The 13,379-nt window shown below is 36.3% G+C and overlaps 1 protein-coding gene across 4 annotated transcripts in view; it reads right to left on the bottom strand.

The window, feature by feature from the left end:
- The window catches only part of pla2r1 (phospholipase A2 receptor 1), a 29,265-nt gene extending 16,959 nt beyond the window's left edge, over nucleotides 1–12,306 (bottom strand). Inside the window, exons 1-11 of one of the 4 annotated variants that reach the window (XM_088605482.1) lie at nucleotides 11,642–12,306; nucleotides 8,232–8,612; nucleotides 7,348–7,521; nucleotides 6,730–6,894; nucleotides 6,411–6,524; nucleotides 5,508–5,657; nucleotides 5,071–5,259; nucleotides 4,360–4,520; nucleotides 3,815–3,925; nucleotides 1,988–2,100; nucleotides 1,562–1,731 (exon numbers count right to left, since the gene is read on the bottom strand). In XM_088605482.1, the coding sequence (XP_088461608.1) occupies nucleotides 1,562–1,731; nucleotides 1,988–2,100; nucleotides 3,815–3,925; nucleotides 4,360–4,520; nucleotides 5,071–5,259; nucleotides 5,508–5,657; nucleotides 6,411–6,524; nucleotides 6,730–6,894; nucleotides 7,348–7,521; nucleotides 8,232–8,612; nucleotides 11,642–11,777 (1,864 nt within the window). In that variant the 5' untranslated portion in view covers nucleotides 11,778–12,306. The remainder of the gene's footprint in view (nucleotides 1–1,561; nucleotides 1,732–1,987; nucleotides 2,101–3,814; nucleotides 3,926–4,359; nucleotides 4,521–5,070; nucleotides 5,260–5,507; nucleotides 5,658–6,410; nucleotides 6,525–6,729; nucleotides 6,895–7,347; nucleotides 7,522–8,231; nucleotides 8,613–11,641) is intronic. The other 3 variants (XM_088605480.1, XM_088605479.1, XM_088605481.1) reach the window with 3 other exon arrangements.
- Between the last annotated feature and the right edge of the window lie 1,073 nt (nucleotides 12,307–13,379).

Here is a 13,379-nt window from a genome sequence, read left to right as displayed (position 1 = left end):
TTGGGAAACTGAAATTCTGTTGTTAAAAAACAAAAGCCTTAAATCTTTTTAATTGGATGCGGAGGATTAAATCCAACATTGTCATTGTTTTTTTACTTCCTACTAGCTGTATATCATTCAAATCACTTGAAATAAAAAAAACACTTGAAAGTATGTTTTGCAGCATCTCATGCTCAAAAGCAGCGGTATTAAGCTGTCAGAGAGAGAAATTTAGGAGGGCATAAACGAAGGTACACCTCATACCAGGCACCTTCCACAGTGCCTCAACACGAACACCAGCACTAACACGCATCAGCTCAGAAAACAGCAAACATCAACACCCACGCCAAGGGTCGGAATTTCAGCTATTTTTGACTCTATTCCCAAATCTCTGCAATGCATAGACGGAAACGGAAGGCCAAGAAGGAGCTTAGCAGAGAACGGCTTATCTAATCTTTCCTTTTAATATTGGCTGCACCTCCGATGTACTATACTGTAGCTATTTTCAATCTATTGCATCAGTAAAACACTAGCAACCTCTTACATGTTTCAAGAAAATGTTGACTGAAGAATCATGTTACTATATTTATTAATAACCAAGTAAGGAAAAAATGCTGTTTTAAAGCTACCACCTTGAACAGACCAGATGTCTACATGATGTCTAAACAAACTAACTTTATAATGTTGTAAAGAATAAAAATATGATGGTAAAGAGCCCAGTATGTCCCTTTAATGTTTCAATATAAGTGAACTAAACACATCAACACCCACATAACTGTATATTTGCATACATTTACAATAACATATTGCAAATAAAAGTACTAGACACAAACATATGGGCAGTAAAATTGTACTGTTTTGATATAAAAAAGAAAATGTTGCATACAATGTAATTAATGCTGTCATGGGCACAGTAATTCATAGATTGACAAAACATTTGGGAACCCTTACATTGTTTGCATTTTGAAATGAGCTATGGTATTTTTCAGGAGATATTTTTGCACATTCCTCATAGATACAGTAGCACTGAATTCTGCCAATCAGGTTTGGTTTGCTCAGTGCAGTTGCAGCCTTAAAGTCTATCTACCTTCATAAGACCGGAGACTGTGATGATCCAGTATTTGACTCTAATAGTCTTTTTTTTAGTAGAATGTTTTTTATTTCCCTAATACTTCTATGTGAGACTACACTGGGTTAACAAACCAAGGACTACAATGCAAGACAAACAGAGCACATGAGGATATTCATATCTATGTAACAACCACATCTGACAGTGGTCCAAGACTACAAATCTATACAACAGGAGTCATCCAGGAGTCAGGACCTCATACATACAGGAAGATACAAATCTATAGTATGTACTGTTCATACTGTATGAAAGGCAAGGACAAAAATCCAATATTCTGTTTAAACTGTCTAATATAAATGCACCCTTTCCTCATGAATTTAGTGCTCTTACATTTTTAAAGCTATAGTAATATAAGGAACAATTGTGTTTTTGTCTTTGAATTACAAAGACCGTGTAGTATTGCGGTAGCATGCAGCATCATTAATCACTGGAAAAGAGATTAAGTTTGCACACCTGGTTGGTATTTGTTCCAATTTGTAAAGAGGAGAGGCTGGGAAAATCCATGTTGGGAAAGCCAGCTGTATTCTCCAGTCCGGTTCCTGTCCTGAAGAGCTATCCAGAAGTAATGGTCCTCATCTTTACTCACATTGTATAACAAGCTCTTTATGAATGCTTGCTCATACCTGCAATTAAAATAGCTTAGTTACTACTGTAAAATGATTGTACTTTCTTCCATTAAGACTTATAGGCAACAAGTGAAAAAAACCACATGCAAGCATTTTTTCCAGTACAAAATTGAAATGGCTCAGGAAGCCCTGTTCCCAAATGTACTGATTAGTTATGGCATTGTGGAACACTTCAAAAAAGCACTTGGTGATGGGACCAATTCAGAAGCTGGCTGCAATAGTTTTTCTAGTTATTGGTGAGTAGTTTTGTTACCTGTTTTCCACAATCACAAGTGGAGCATTACAGTAATAACCCTGGGAAGCATCTTCATAAGTCTGTAAATGCCTTGTAATGTTGTAGCAAAAACTACCTCTTCGCTTCCAACCCTATGACAAAAAAAGGAAGAAGCAAAATAATTCAGTTGAATGAGCTCATTCTACTGCTTTTCAGTAACTCGTTTGGCTTAAGGACAAAACAAAAGCAGGTAAATGTGTTATCTTTTTTTTAGTGTTTGGTATAATGTTACACATGTGTGGCTGACAATGAGCAAGGAAATAATCAGCATTTTTACAAAAAAGGTTTAGTACATGGAGCTTCAAAGACTTTTTCATTATTGTAGTGCTCAAATGTTTCATACCTGCCCTACAGACATACATTAAAGAGAAAGGTGGTTGTTCAGTGATGTCATTTATCAAATTCTATCCACTGAAACTGTACTGAATGTACAGATTGTGTACGTGCCCTTTGCACTAGTTTTTGGCAGAACTACTGCTAAAGAGGGTGACACTAAAAACTCAATCTGTCCATGACCTGATCTAGCTCTGGCCTAAGGTCACCAGATTAGAAGTGTTTGAAAAACTAGTGATTACACTGACATTGCTGCCCAGATCTGTTTCATTTTAAACACAATGCCACCAATGTCCTGTTTAATCCTTTATAGTGTAAAGCACTGAATATTTCATTCCAATATCTTCATTCAACAGGAAGATTTCATAAATGTTCAAAAGTCAGGAGAAAACAACAAACAAAGTCCAGGATGAAGTTTTAAATTAGCCGTGACACTCTCACTAGGACCATGTGAGAGTAAAACTCTGCTAATATGCTGTGTGTTTTTACAAGTGGCTTACATTTGCAGCTTTTGATGTGTTGACCGTTTGAAAATACTAACAAGACTCCATGGTCACAAATGAAGAAAAATGTTTTTCCAAGTTTTTTTTCTAAAATTTATTTTCTTGAATAAGTAAACATAGGAATGTTTTTTTTTTGTATTTGAAAGAATGATGTTTTGTTCAAATTACCCCTACAATTTAACAATTCTAAAATGAATGCTTTCTGTGTATTCTAAAACTGTCATGACGGCTTTAATGTGTATTATAATTAAAAAGTCTAACAACAGATACCAATAACAATATACTGTATGCTCATAAACATTTTCTAGCACACAAATAATAAATATGGAGCAGGCTAACATGAATATATTCATGTGAAGTAAAACAGCTTTTTTCAACCACGTTTTCTATTGCATAAATAAAACTACAAAAGTACTGCTATTGTAAATTTTGTGATTGTCTACTCAGTTTAAGTCCGCAAACATATTCACTGTTTGCACTGTACATGTTACTTAACGTCTGGTGGCAGCATTCCCATTTTATGGAAATATGTAATGGGGCTGATGAGTCAAAGGGAACATTTCCTGGTAAATAACAGCACATGAATGTGAGACAATACGTCACCAACTGACAGCAATCAGAGAACTTATTATCCACAACAGACATAGTTACATACATTTGCAAAGTACCCTTTCAATACATCTATCATAGCCTCTATAATGCAGATTGTGCATATTTTTTCTGATCGTAATGAAAAACAGTTTTTGTCAACCCAACCCAAAAGCTATGACTAATGAATACATTAATTTTTCAAAATAATTTAAATTAATGGCAAAACCACTTAATTTAAATTATTTTAAGGTTATGTGATTATTCCAGAGGATGCAAACTGACATCAGGCATTTACTGAAACACAAAAGTAACTCCCTCTGATCTCACGTGATATGGAGGAAAATTAGATGATACATACTGCAGCTTCTATTTTTCTCACCTCAGGGCAGTCTTCATCCAAAATGCCAGGCTTCTGTTGTATTACATTTCCTGTTTTTTTACAGACTGAAGGTAGTTTTTCAGCACAAGATGCCAATTGCCAGTTTCCTACCTTTATATTAAAAAATTAAAATGTTTGTAACAATGTAAAAAATGCATAAATGTTTGCATTTTGTAAGTGGCATGACAGACTTTGACAATGTCCGTGCAAAGCTTAGTTTAAACATCTCTCTTAGATAGATACTTTTGCTACCGTCTTAATACAAATAATTTAAATATACAAAAAATCACAATATTCAGGTCACAGTACACGGTATACAGTATGCTGTACGGGACATTACTATCAGAACATAAACAATAATGCCCAGCAACACAACAGAGTTACTGAGTACTTAAGTCTGTTATCACCTGTTATTTCAGGGAATCCTCTTAATAATACAACTCTTTTTGAAACATCTACATAAGTCCGACATACCTAAGTGAACTACATTTCCCCAGATATTAGGTCTTCAAACTTACAATTTCAAATTAAAATAAAAAACTTACAGCTTTCTTAGCTTTAACACAAAGCTTTCCAGGATCATCACTGATATTGGGTTCATATTTATACCAATTAGTAAAAGTTACAGGTGAACCATTAGACCATTGAAAGGTATATGAGGTCCTGTTATTTAAACCGATCCACACATCTGATTCAGCCTCTGAAACTTAAAACATATAACAATCAGTCATTTTTCTGTATTTCTCTGCACTTGGTGATAAATTCAGTGCAAATTATTTAGTGTTATTTAGTCAGAACTAAATTCGAAAATTAAATATTTTTATGGCAGAGCAGTACAATGTTACGCCACACTGAAAAATGCCAAATGTAGAGAATAACTTTCCAAGTTGTGTTTTTTTCAGAAAGTTTGATTTTTCAACTATCACCTTCCACCTCATTAAATGGAACTGAGGACAACACAGAAATACTTTGAACTACAAAACTGTAAAACTAAAATAATACGACAGTTTGAGACTTTCAAACTGATCTGGAAGGTATGTTTTGCTTTTTCCTTTTCATTTTGTTTTGATTCCTTTAATATATTATTTTAACTATAATCCTCCCAAATCTCCCACAACCAACAGAAAAATAAGTATACATATACAAAAAAAAAACATTCAGTACATTAAAGGTTTGATTTTAAAGGCACCGAAAATTAGGGATCCTACAACTAAACCAGTGAATTTTCTTCACATAGACCACTGTACAGTACTTACTGTTTTTAAAAAGGTTTAGGGATAGCTCCACATCTGCCAGAGAGTGTATGCTTATAAGGTTGGCACCAAGTGAATGGCATGAGGCTAAAGAATCTTCCCAGCTTTGTTCTTCAGCCTGACGTTTGTAACAGAACCTGTTGTGGGGAATCCAACCTGGAGCACACTCTGTAGGGTAGTACTGCCATACATCTGTGTCAATTAAGAAACGTATTTAAAATAAATCAGCAGTGTGCATTAATATAAAATATGCACATGCTATTACATATTGTTATGTTATTAATACAGTTAAGCACCCTTTGTTAAATGTCCATGTTGCAATTTAATAAAAGAATTGCACATTCAAGCTTCATAGTAAATAACCTAATGAAGTTTTACTTTCTGTAAAATTAAAAGCATGGAAAAAATCAGATCTGCTTAATAAAACTCTAGTCATTTACCAAAAGGCTCTGCTGTCCTTGAGTAATTGGGGTTCTTCTTACAGATGTATGGCAGTGCAGATCTGCAGTGCAGACTGTGCCACTTGTGTCCCCACACAGAGTTATACACCCCACAGTATGCATTGTTCACACGTGACATCATAGAAATGTCTGTGAAAGCAAACACCAGTATTAGTATCAGTTATCAGCTTCTTCATACACTGTAGGAAGAAGCCTAACATGATATACAACGCAATGAGCATGCAATACGAGATGTTCCACAGGTACGTAGGGCTTGGAACAGATCTTACAATGTCATCTAGTGTACAGAGAAAGGAAAATGTGTTCATGAAATACACAATCCTAATTAAACAATATTTTAATTAAATTAACAGCCAATTACCAAATAGGCTTAATGAACCAAATGGCCTCATCTCATTTATACTATTCCAATACCCCTGGTAAAAAAAAAAGTTTGCACCAGAGCCTTATCTGGCCAGAGCACCTCCTGGTTTCTACAGCATTAAGAGGATTATGATGGGAAGGGAATGGGAGACCAGTCCACCATAGGAATTACCTACCAGCACATTGGTCCTTATTTTCCCCACATACAGCTGGGTGGACTGGAGCAAACATGGTAAACTACTCCAGTGTACAAAGACAGTGTCTGCTGCAGGGACTTGAACTGACAACCTGCCAGTCATGAGTCACAAGTCTTCCTCACTATGCTACACCACATCCCTGCCCACTGGTATTTGTCAATAAAACACAAGAATAATAAAGTGAATGTTTTCAGTGAATTACAAGTCTTGGGATAGGCACAGTTTTATGGCCAGGAAGAAATCATTTAATGTGATAATCAACCTCTTTTCTCCAGTTTATAGTTCTTCATGACAGAGGATAAAGAACACCAAGTTTCCTCACCTGTGGTGAAGTTCACCAGAGCCAGAGGTGCTCCATCTGACCACTGCCAACCAGCGGTCTCATCCAGGTGGTTTAACCCTATCCATACCAGGACTCCCACATCATTCAGTCTCTCTAGTCAGGAGCAAAATTACAATGGCACAATCACAAAGATAATGTTTAACTACTGTGATGTTATTTCACAACTTCCAAATAACATTTTACACAATAATTCAGCTTTTTTTTAATTCATTCAGTAAAAAGGCACCTCAACTTGACAACCAGGAAGATTTAAGGTAAATGAAGACAAAACCATTGTATTACAGAGATCTCTCCATACCTCTGATGTATCTTTGTTCTGTAAGGTCAGTTATACTTAATAAATTTCCACCTTGAGCTTGACATGAAGCATGTGCCTGGTTCCATGACAGAATGGAGTAAAGATTAAACTGGTAGCAGGCTTTTGTATCTTGGTTTTTCTCCCAAAAAACATCACACCCTGTCTCTGAATAAAACAGAAAAAGAACTGTGGTAAAGAACTGTATTCCAAACCCAACACAAAGCATTGCATTATGTAGGTTTATATTTTTAGCTTGCTTATTAAATCTAACTCTGTAATGCATGTAACTGACTGAAGAAGTAAAACAATATTCTCAGTTTGGATAGCCTCTGCTTTGTGCAATTTTAGAGACTGCCTGGAACAGTTAGGCTTGCACTCAATACCATCTCAATTAAAAAGAACTACAATAATAATTTTATAAATATAAACTATATATACAGTTATATTAAATATGCCCTGCGATGGAATGGCATCCTGTTCAGGGTGTATCCCAATTTGTGTCCACAGCTTGCTAGGATAGGCTCCGGCTCCCCCACAACCCTGAACTGGATGAGGTAGTTAGAAAATGGATGGATATATTCATTATATTGTATATAAAGAAAATGTTTTACTAGATACCTGGACTTGGACAAAATCCCCATTTTTCATCTTGATCATACTGACTAGTTGTGGCACACCAGCGGTAGTTATCTTCTCTGCCTTCAGCCGTGCACTCCGAGTACCACTTGTTGTTATATTTAAAAGGAAAAACACATGGCATGCCATGAGCATTGCCCTGAACTGTATGAATCTCTGCAAAAGTAAGAAGAACGCTATGCTTAGTTGTTGCACCACATTGGTCTATAGACACTCAAAACATTCAACTCATCCATGTGGAATATTGCTTTAAACTGGTAACCCAATTTAAATGGGAACTGCAATTCCCCTACAATTTCCAGCACAACATACACAAAATTTCCAGGTATGTGCAGCACCATACTGCTGTTATTGTCTGCAATTCACAATGAGGCAACAAAACATCTGGTGACGCAAGCCGGAAGACATCTCTTGTAATCCAATAGAGATATTGCTCTCGACATCAAGACATCGAGATGGTTCTGCCAAGGAATACTACTTACTTGTTAACTGCAGATCTGCCTTCAGATCAGGTTGGAACATTTCTGCGGTGAAATGTCTACAGCACAATCTGTACTTATTTGCTCGTACATCGCATGACATTAGTCTTTGCAGTGACTAAGTGAGCAGGAAGGGCTGGTTTAAGTCACAGATCTAGCAAACTCTCACTCTCACCCAGAGAGAGACTAGAGTTTTGTAACATGGCAACCATACAGGACTTTCACAAAGTTTATGATTATGTGCTTAATTCAGAATTTGCCAGATTTCTGCTACAGTATACTGTCAACTCACTTATTTGGTTACCGAGATTTAATAACCAGTCTGTTTAATTGGGACTGCAGTTCCCCCTTAAATCTGTATAAGCAACAGACATGATAATTACTTGCCTTCATAAGGACGAGAACATGGTCCTTCATCTAATGTTAAGTATCTCTTCCACTGATGGTATCCAGTTCTCTTAGCTATAACGAGTCTCCCATTTGCAGTCAGTTTGAAGTGAGCAGCTCCAAAGAGCGTGTTTCCACTGCAGCGCCACCACAACGTCGTCAGCGTGGAATCACATTCATACATGTTCAGAGGCTGGTGTGCATTGGTAGTGTTGAGTCCAAGGCACATGCTGCTGCCAACGTTAAAGAGTCTATGCCGGGAAACCCACTTCCACAGCATGTATTTGGATGGATTTTCACAGTTCTCCAAAATAAGCTTTGCTTTATCCGATTTGATGCAACTTTTAAACTGAACACTTTGAAGTATAAAAATACCTTTGACTGCAAAATAAATAAGTAAAGCAAATTAATATATTGGGTGAGAAGAAACCAATTTGCCATTGCACATTTTCTAGCAATCATTTATCAAACATGATCACAGCCACTTAAGGCTGAAGAGCAGCCAATGTGAAGTGTTGACTGATTGCCAGGTCATCCTCATTATTTGTTCCATCATCTGTTCCTCTCTACACATTCATAACACTAAAAGGCTATTTTTGTGTTAAGAAATACAGCGCTATCAGGATTTCCTTCTATCTCATAACAAAATGGCTAAGGGTTCAATAGATCATCACAGAATTGTGTTTATGTGTAAAGAAAAAAAAATATTCTAGTTACTCATTAAGTCTAAAGTTCCATTTTAAAAGGTCAGGGAATTTTATAAAATAAAAGCTCAAAAGAAGCAGGCTATTTATAAAACACCAAGTTCAATCACTAAATACATTTAATCATTTCAATTTTCTACTTATGAACCTACAACATTCAGATACAACATGCCCTACCAAAAAAATTGTTACTATTTCTGCTGTCAAAAATATTTTTTTAGATTTATGGACAGGGGTCAGTAGATTTAAGACACTAAATGATTCCCTTCTGACAAATGTTGTAAAATTTTGCATTCCTTTGGAAAAGGCAGACTGTTGCAATGCACCAGTACAACAGAAGACTACACAATACTCAAGGTACAGTGAATATGTCAGCCATAAGCCTTGGTGTACAAAGCACAGTATTCCATAACTCTGTCAATGTGAGAGGTTTGGGTCATTAACATAGAGCCCTTTATGTTAGATTATGACAGAGAGTTACCAAAGGACCAGAACCATTCAAAGGCAGTGGACTGTTTGACATGACTGATAAAACAAAACAGATACAGATAGAAAGTGCACGTCATTTTTAACTGAAATGGAACTTAGCATTTCTCAATAGCTGTGTAAGGTTAAATTTCAAAGACCTTTTGTGGGCCTCAAGTATAAAAGCCCCACCAAAGTAACAGAAGACATGATTACGGCACAAAGGCTTGACTGATATCTTGCTGTCCCTGCTGGAAAAAAAAGACCTTGTGTTACGGCAAGTCAGTTTGAAAATTGACCTTTTGACAACTAATTATAAACTAATTATAAAAGGAGACTCTGAAGAAAATAAGAAAGATTATATGGTGCGTATAACCTCCTGAAGGAATACAATTTACATCTTTTACATTGTCATTGCAGCTTTTTTTGCATATTCAGGTTTGCTGATGGTTTTGTTAGGGGACAGACTACAATGTTATAGCCCAAATACTGTATGTCATCTTTGCTTTAAGAATGCTAGGCATTCCACCTTTAGGCAAAAAGGTGGAGACGCAGAGATGTAATTATTCCTTTCCAAAATCTTCTTAATCTGGACTCCTTTCACCATTAGAGCCTACCATGTTGCCCATTGTGTACTCTGACATTTTGTAAGATTAATGCTCTAAGCTGAAATGGTAGAAGACAAATAGCATTTTTTTCCATGACAGTGTACTGGGTATGCTTAAAGTGTTAGACTATTCATTCCTATTAGTGCTGGCAGCTTGTTGTTTTTTAACTAGAAGTGCTGAGGTTAAAAATTCCACTTAAAGAGCATGAGGCATATTATGACTATCTTTCTAATCAACAAGAGCAGGCTCACACTTGTTCTTTCACCTTCCATGATGCAGATCTGATTACCTCACTTGACCCACTCTGCACATGAAGCTCGGTTACTGTAGTGCAAAGGGTTCTTTATGCCTAGTTGCTACCAATGCCTTGGTATCATGACAACGACAGTGAGCTTTTAGGTAAATGTGCCTCGGAACAAGAAAGGTACGACTGCTACTCTAGTCAGGGGTGATTAAAAATCGGAACTTCTGAAAATAATCCAAACCAGAAAGATTTATGACACGATAATGCTTTAGGGAGCAGTGGTATTTAGGGATCTCGATTTGTAAACAAAAATTGTGAGCTCAAATTCTACAGTAGGTGAGGCACCATCCTCGGAAAAGGTACTTCACTCAGATTTCTTCAGTAAAATGCACAGCCCTATAACTGGGTACATACTGTACAGTATGAATACTACTTTGGATAAAAGTATCAGTCCAGACATGGATTAAGGATTACTTTTTTATTTCTGAGCACAAATTAAACCCACTATAGTAAACTCATGGTTCTCATGGTGAAGGTTCAATATATTATTTCATCATGCCTATTTCCAGCCATGTCAAAAGCTTTAGTATAATACTTTCATCTATACTATGCTGTCCGTGTTTCACATCGGCTAATATCCACATACATCAATGTCTCTAAAGTTACATACCGCCTGGATTTTTAACGTGATTTCCAATAAACGTGTTGAGAACTCTATGGTCAATAAAATTGTAAATAACTGCTCTTTTGTTGTATTGTTCTTCCTTTAATTTTAAATGTATAGTCTTCCATTATGTTTGTAATCACTTTAATTCGTATCTTAGATCCCTTATTAATACTTTTTTTTTCTGACTAATTCGGTACTTTTATTCATACACAGGCGGAAATCGCCACCGGGACATTTTCAAGCCCGCACTAAGTGTAAAGCTTGCTAAACAACATTACCTCGCTTTTTTTCAAGACTTCCCACTTTACTTGCACAGTACTGTCGGCAAGCCAAGTTTAGGCGTTTTTTTGCGTAACTTTATAGTAAAATGTTACGATATTGAAAACAAATGTGTATTATTTCCGGTTTTAATGCTCCTTGACATTGAATCTACAGTATAACGTTTACCACTAAATAGAAATATTCGGGAGATTCACGTAACCTGTAAAAAAAGGGGAAAAGAGTGTATGCAGCAGGGAAAAAAATTATGTGAACAAGTCAAAACTTGTACTTGAACACACTGCGCCCGCAGTGAGGAACAGATGTCCTTAGTAATACGAACTCCAGAAGAACAGAAAAATTTACAAGACAAGAATGCTTTATGTCGTGTCTGATATATTATTTACTACAAACGACTTTTAAGCAAACAATCGTCTTGTTTTATGCAAGACGACTGAACTTACTGTTGTGTTCGGAAAGTTGGTTTTGATCCAAAACCACATCTTCATCAGCAGCAGATTTGCAGCTCTTCATAAAAAGCAATGGAAAGAGAACGGCCAGCGCTCCAACCTTTACACGAACAAAGTGATATTGTTTCATTTCCCAGCACAAACTCAGTTTTTACAACAGCAGGTAAACTCATTCCGAGAGAAAGCAAATCCGGGAGCGAGTTGTTTTCCTGGACTCGGGAACTTTCTTCGAGTTTTTGGACTCATGCGTCACTGCTGTCTCCGCGGGGAGGATAATCCAGATTATTTTGCTTTGAGAGGACTATTTGGTGCTGGGAGGGATTCGATGAAGAGCGAAAACACAAATCAATAACATTTGACGTCTCGTGTATTTGTTTGTGTTCACAGCTAGTTACATTATGTCGGAAAGTTTTTCCTATTCTCAGCAAAATTCTCAGGATAAAAAGAGGTTTAAAACACGTGGGGTGTCTAGCTCTGCGAGTCACAAAGAGCAGTCAAATGTTTTATGTAGCGCTTGCTCTTAATCCTTGACCCATACAACAATTTAATAATGCATTTTTCCTAGAAATTTGTTATGGGTATAACTCAGAAACATATGAAAAGCCTGAAAATAAAAGGGAAAATTTGCGTTCTCTGTCTAGTTATAAACACAAAAGTAGCTGTCTTGTTTTAGGAGTTAAATTACACAGAACGAGACCGGTCTACTCAAAAGCTTCGGCAGCAACATGAGGAGTATTTAAAGACAAAAGACCAGCATATTTCTACTGTTCATCACGTGTTGGAAAATGAGATAGAAATAAACAGCTTTCGAAGCATGGAAACGTTGCAGAGAATCTTAAAATGAATGCGATATTGTGGTAACCGTTGTAATTGTGAATGAGATTGTTTAATGTAGTTTTTCAGTCCAAAAACAATCAGGTGTCTACTGTGGATATACGATTTATGCCTATACAATATATACTGGTTTTGACTAACATCTATATCAAGTCTGATAGCAGCCACCAGAACATTATCCTTCCAATCCTTCCTATCCTTCCTTCTCATACAGTTGTCTCCAGAGACATCTTCAATACACCTACTGTATCTTAGTGTGAGAAAGTGTTACGTTACCCTTAAGCAAATGTCTGGAGATAACAGCAGCTCCTACAAAAGGTGGAACAAATAATATAAGGCCAATATTTAAAATATAAATCAGTTATTATGCTTCATTGGAAGAGACAGTGTTGAGTGTGATTTGACCACCACAGTCCTATTCAGCTGTAGGAGCTCAAAGAATGTAATGACTGGGTGCTCTCTGTGATTACAGGTACGTGCACCATAAGTCACTTACCATGCTATACGAGAACTCATCAGTGAAGATAACGCTGAGAACTGAATAGGCTTCATGTTAAATGGTAAGACTCCAATTTCCATATCACTACTAACACAAACACAATACTCCCAAAACCTACCATTTAATGTTCATGTTCACTAACAAGTATGACATATAGAAACAAAGAGAAAGTCAGAATTGTCTCTCAGAAAGCACAAATAAAATATAAAATGTGACCTGACATTTTATGTTTCTTGTGTAGTTTTCCCATGTTGTAAACTGTGTATTGCTTGCTAAATAAAATAACTGACCTTCTGTCTGTTTATGCACATATTAATTTTCTTCATTTTATATACTTAGACTCACTTTCGGACTTCTGCTACTGCATACAAACAAAAAGTTTAAATAAGATGAAGTATG

This window comes from Lepisosteus platostomus, chromosome 14, assembly GCF_059453375.1.
Source record: "Lepisosteus platostomus isolate fLepPlt1 chromosome 14, fLepPlt1.hap1, whole genome shotgun sequence".
NCBI lineage: Eukaryota > Metazoa > Chordata > Actinopteri > Semionotiformes > Lepisosteidae > Lepisosteus > Lepisosteus platostomus.
This window is presented reverse-complemented; position numbering and strand designations above follow the sequence as displayed.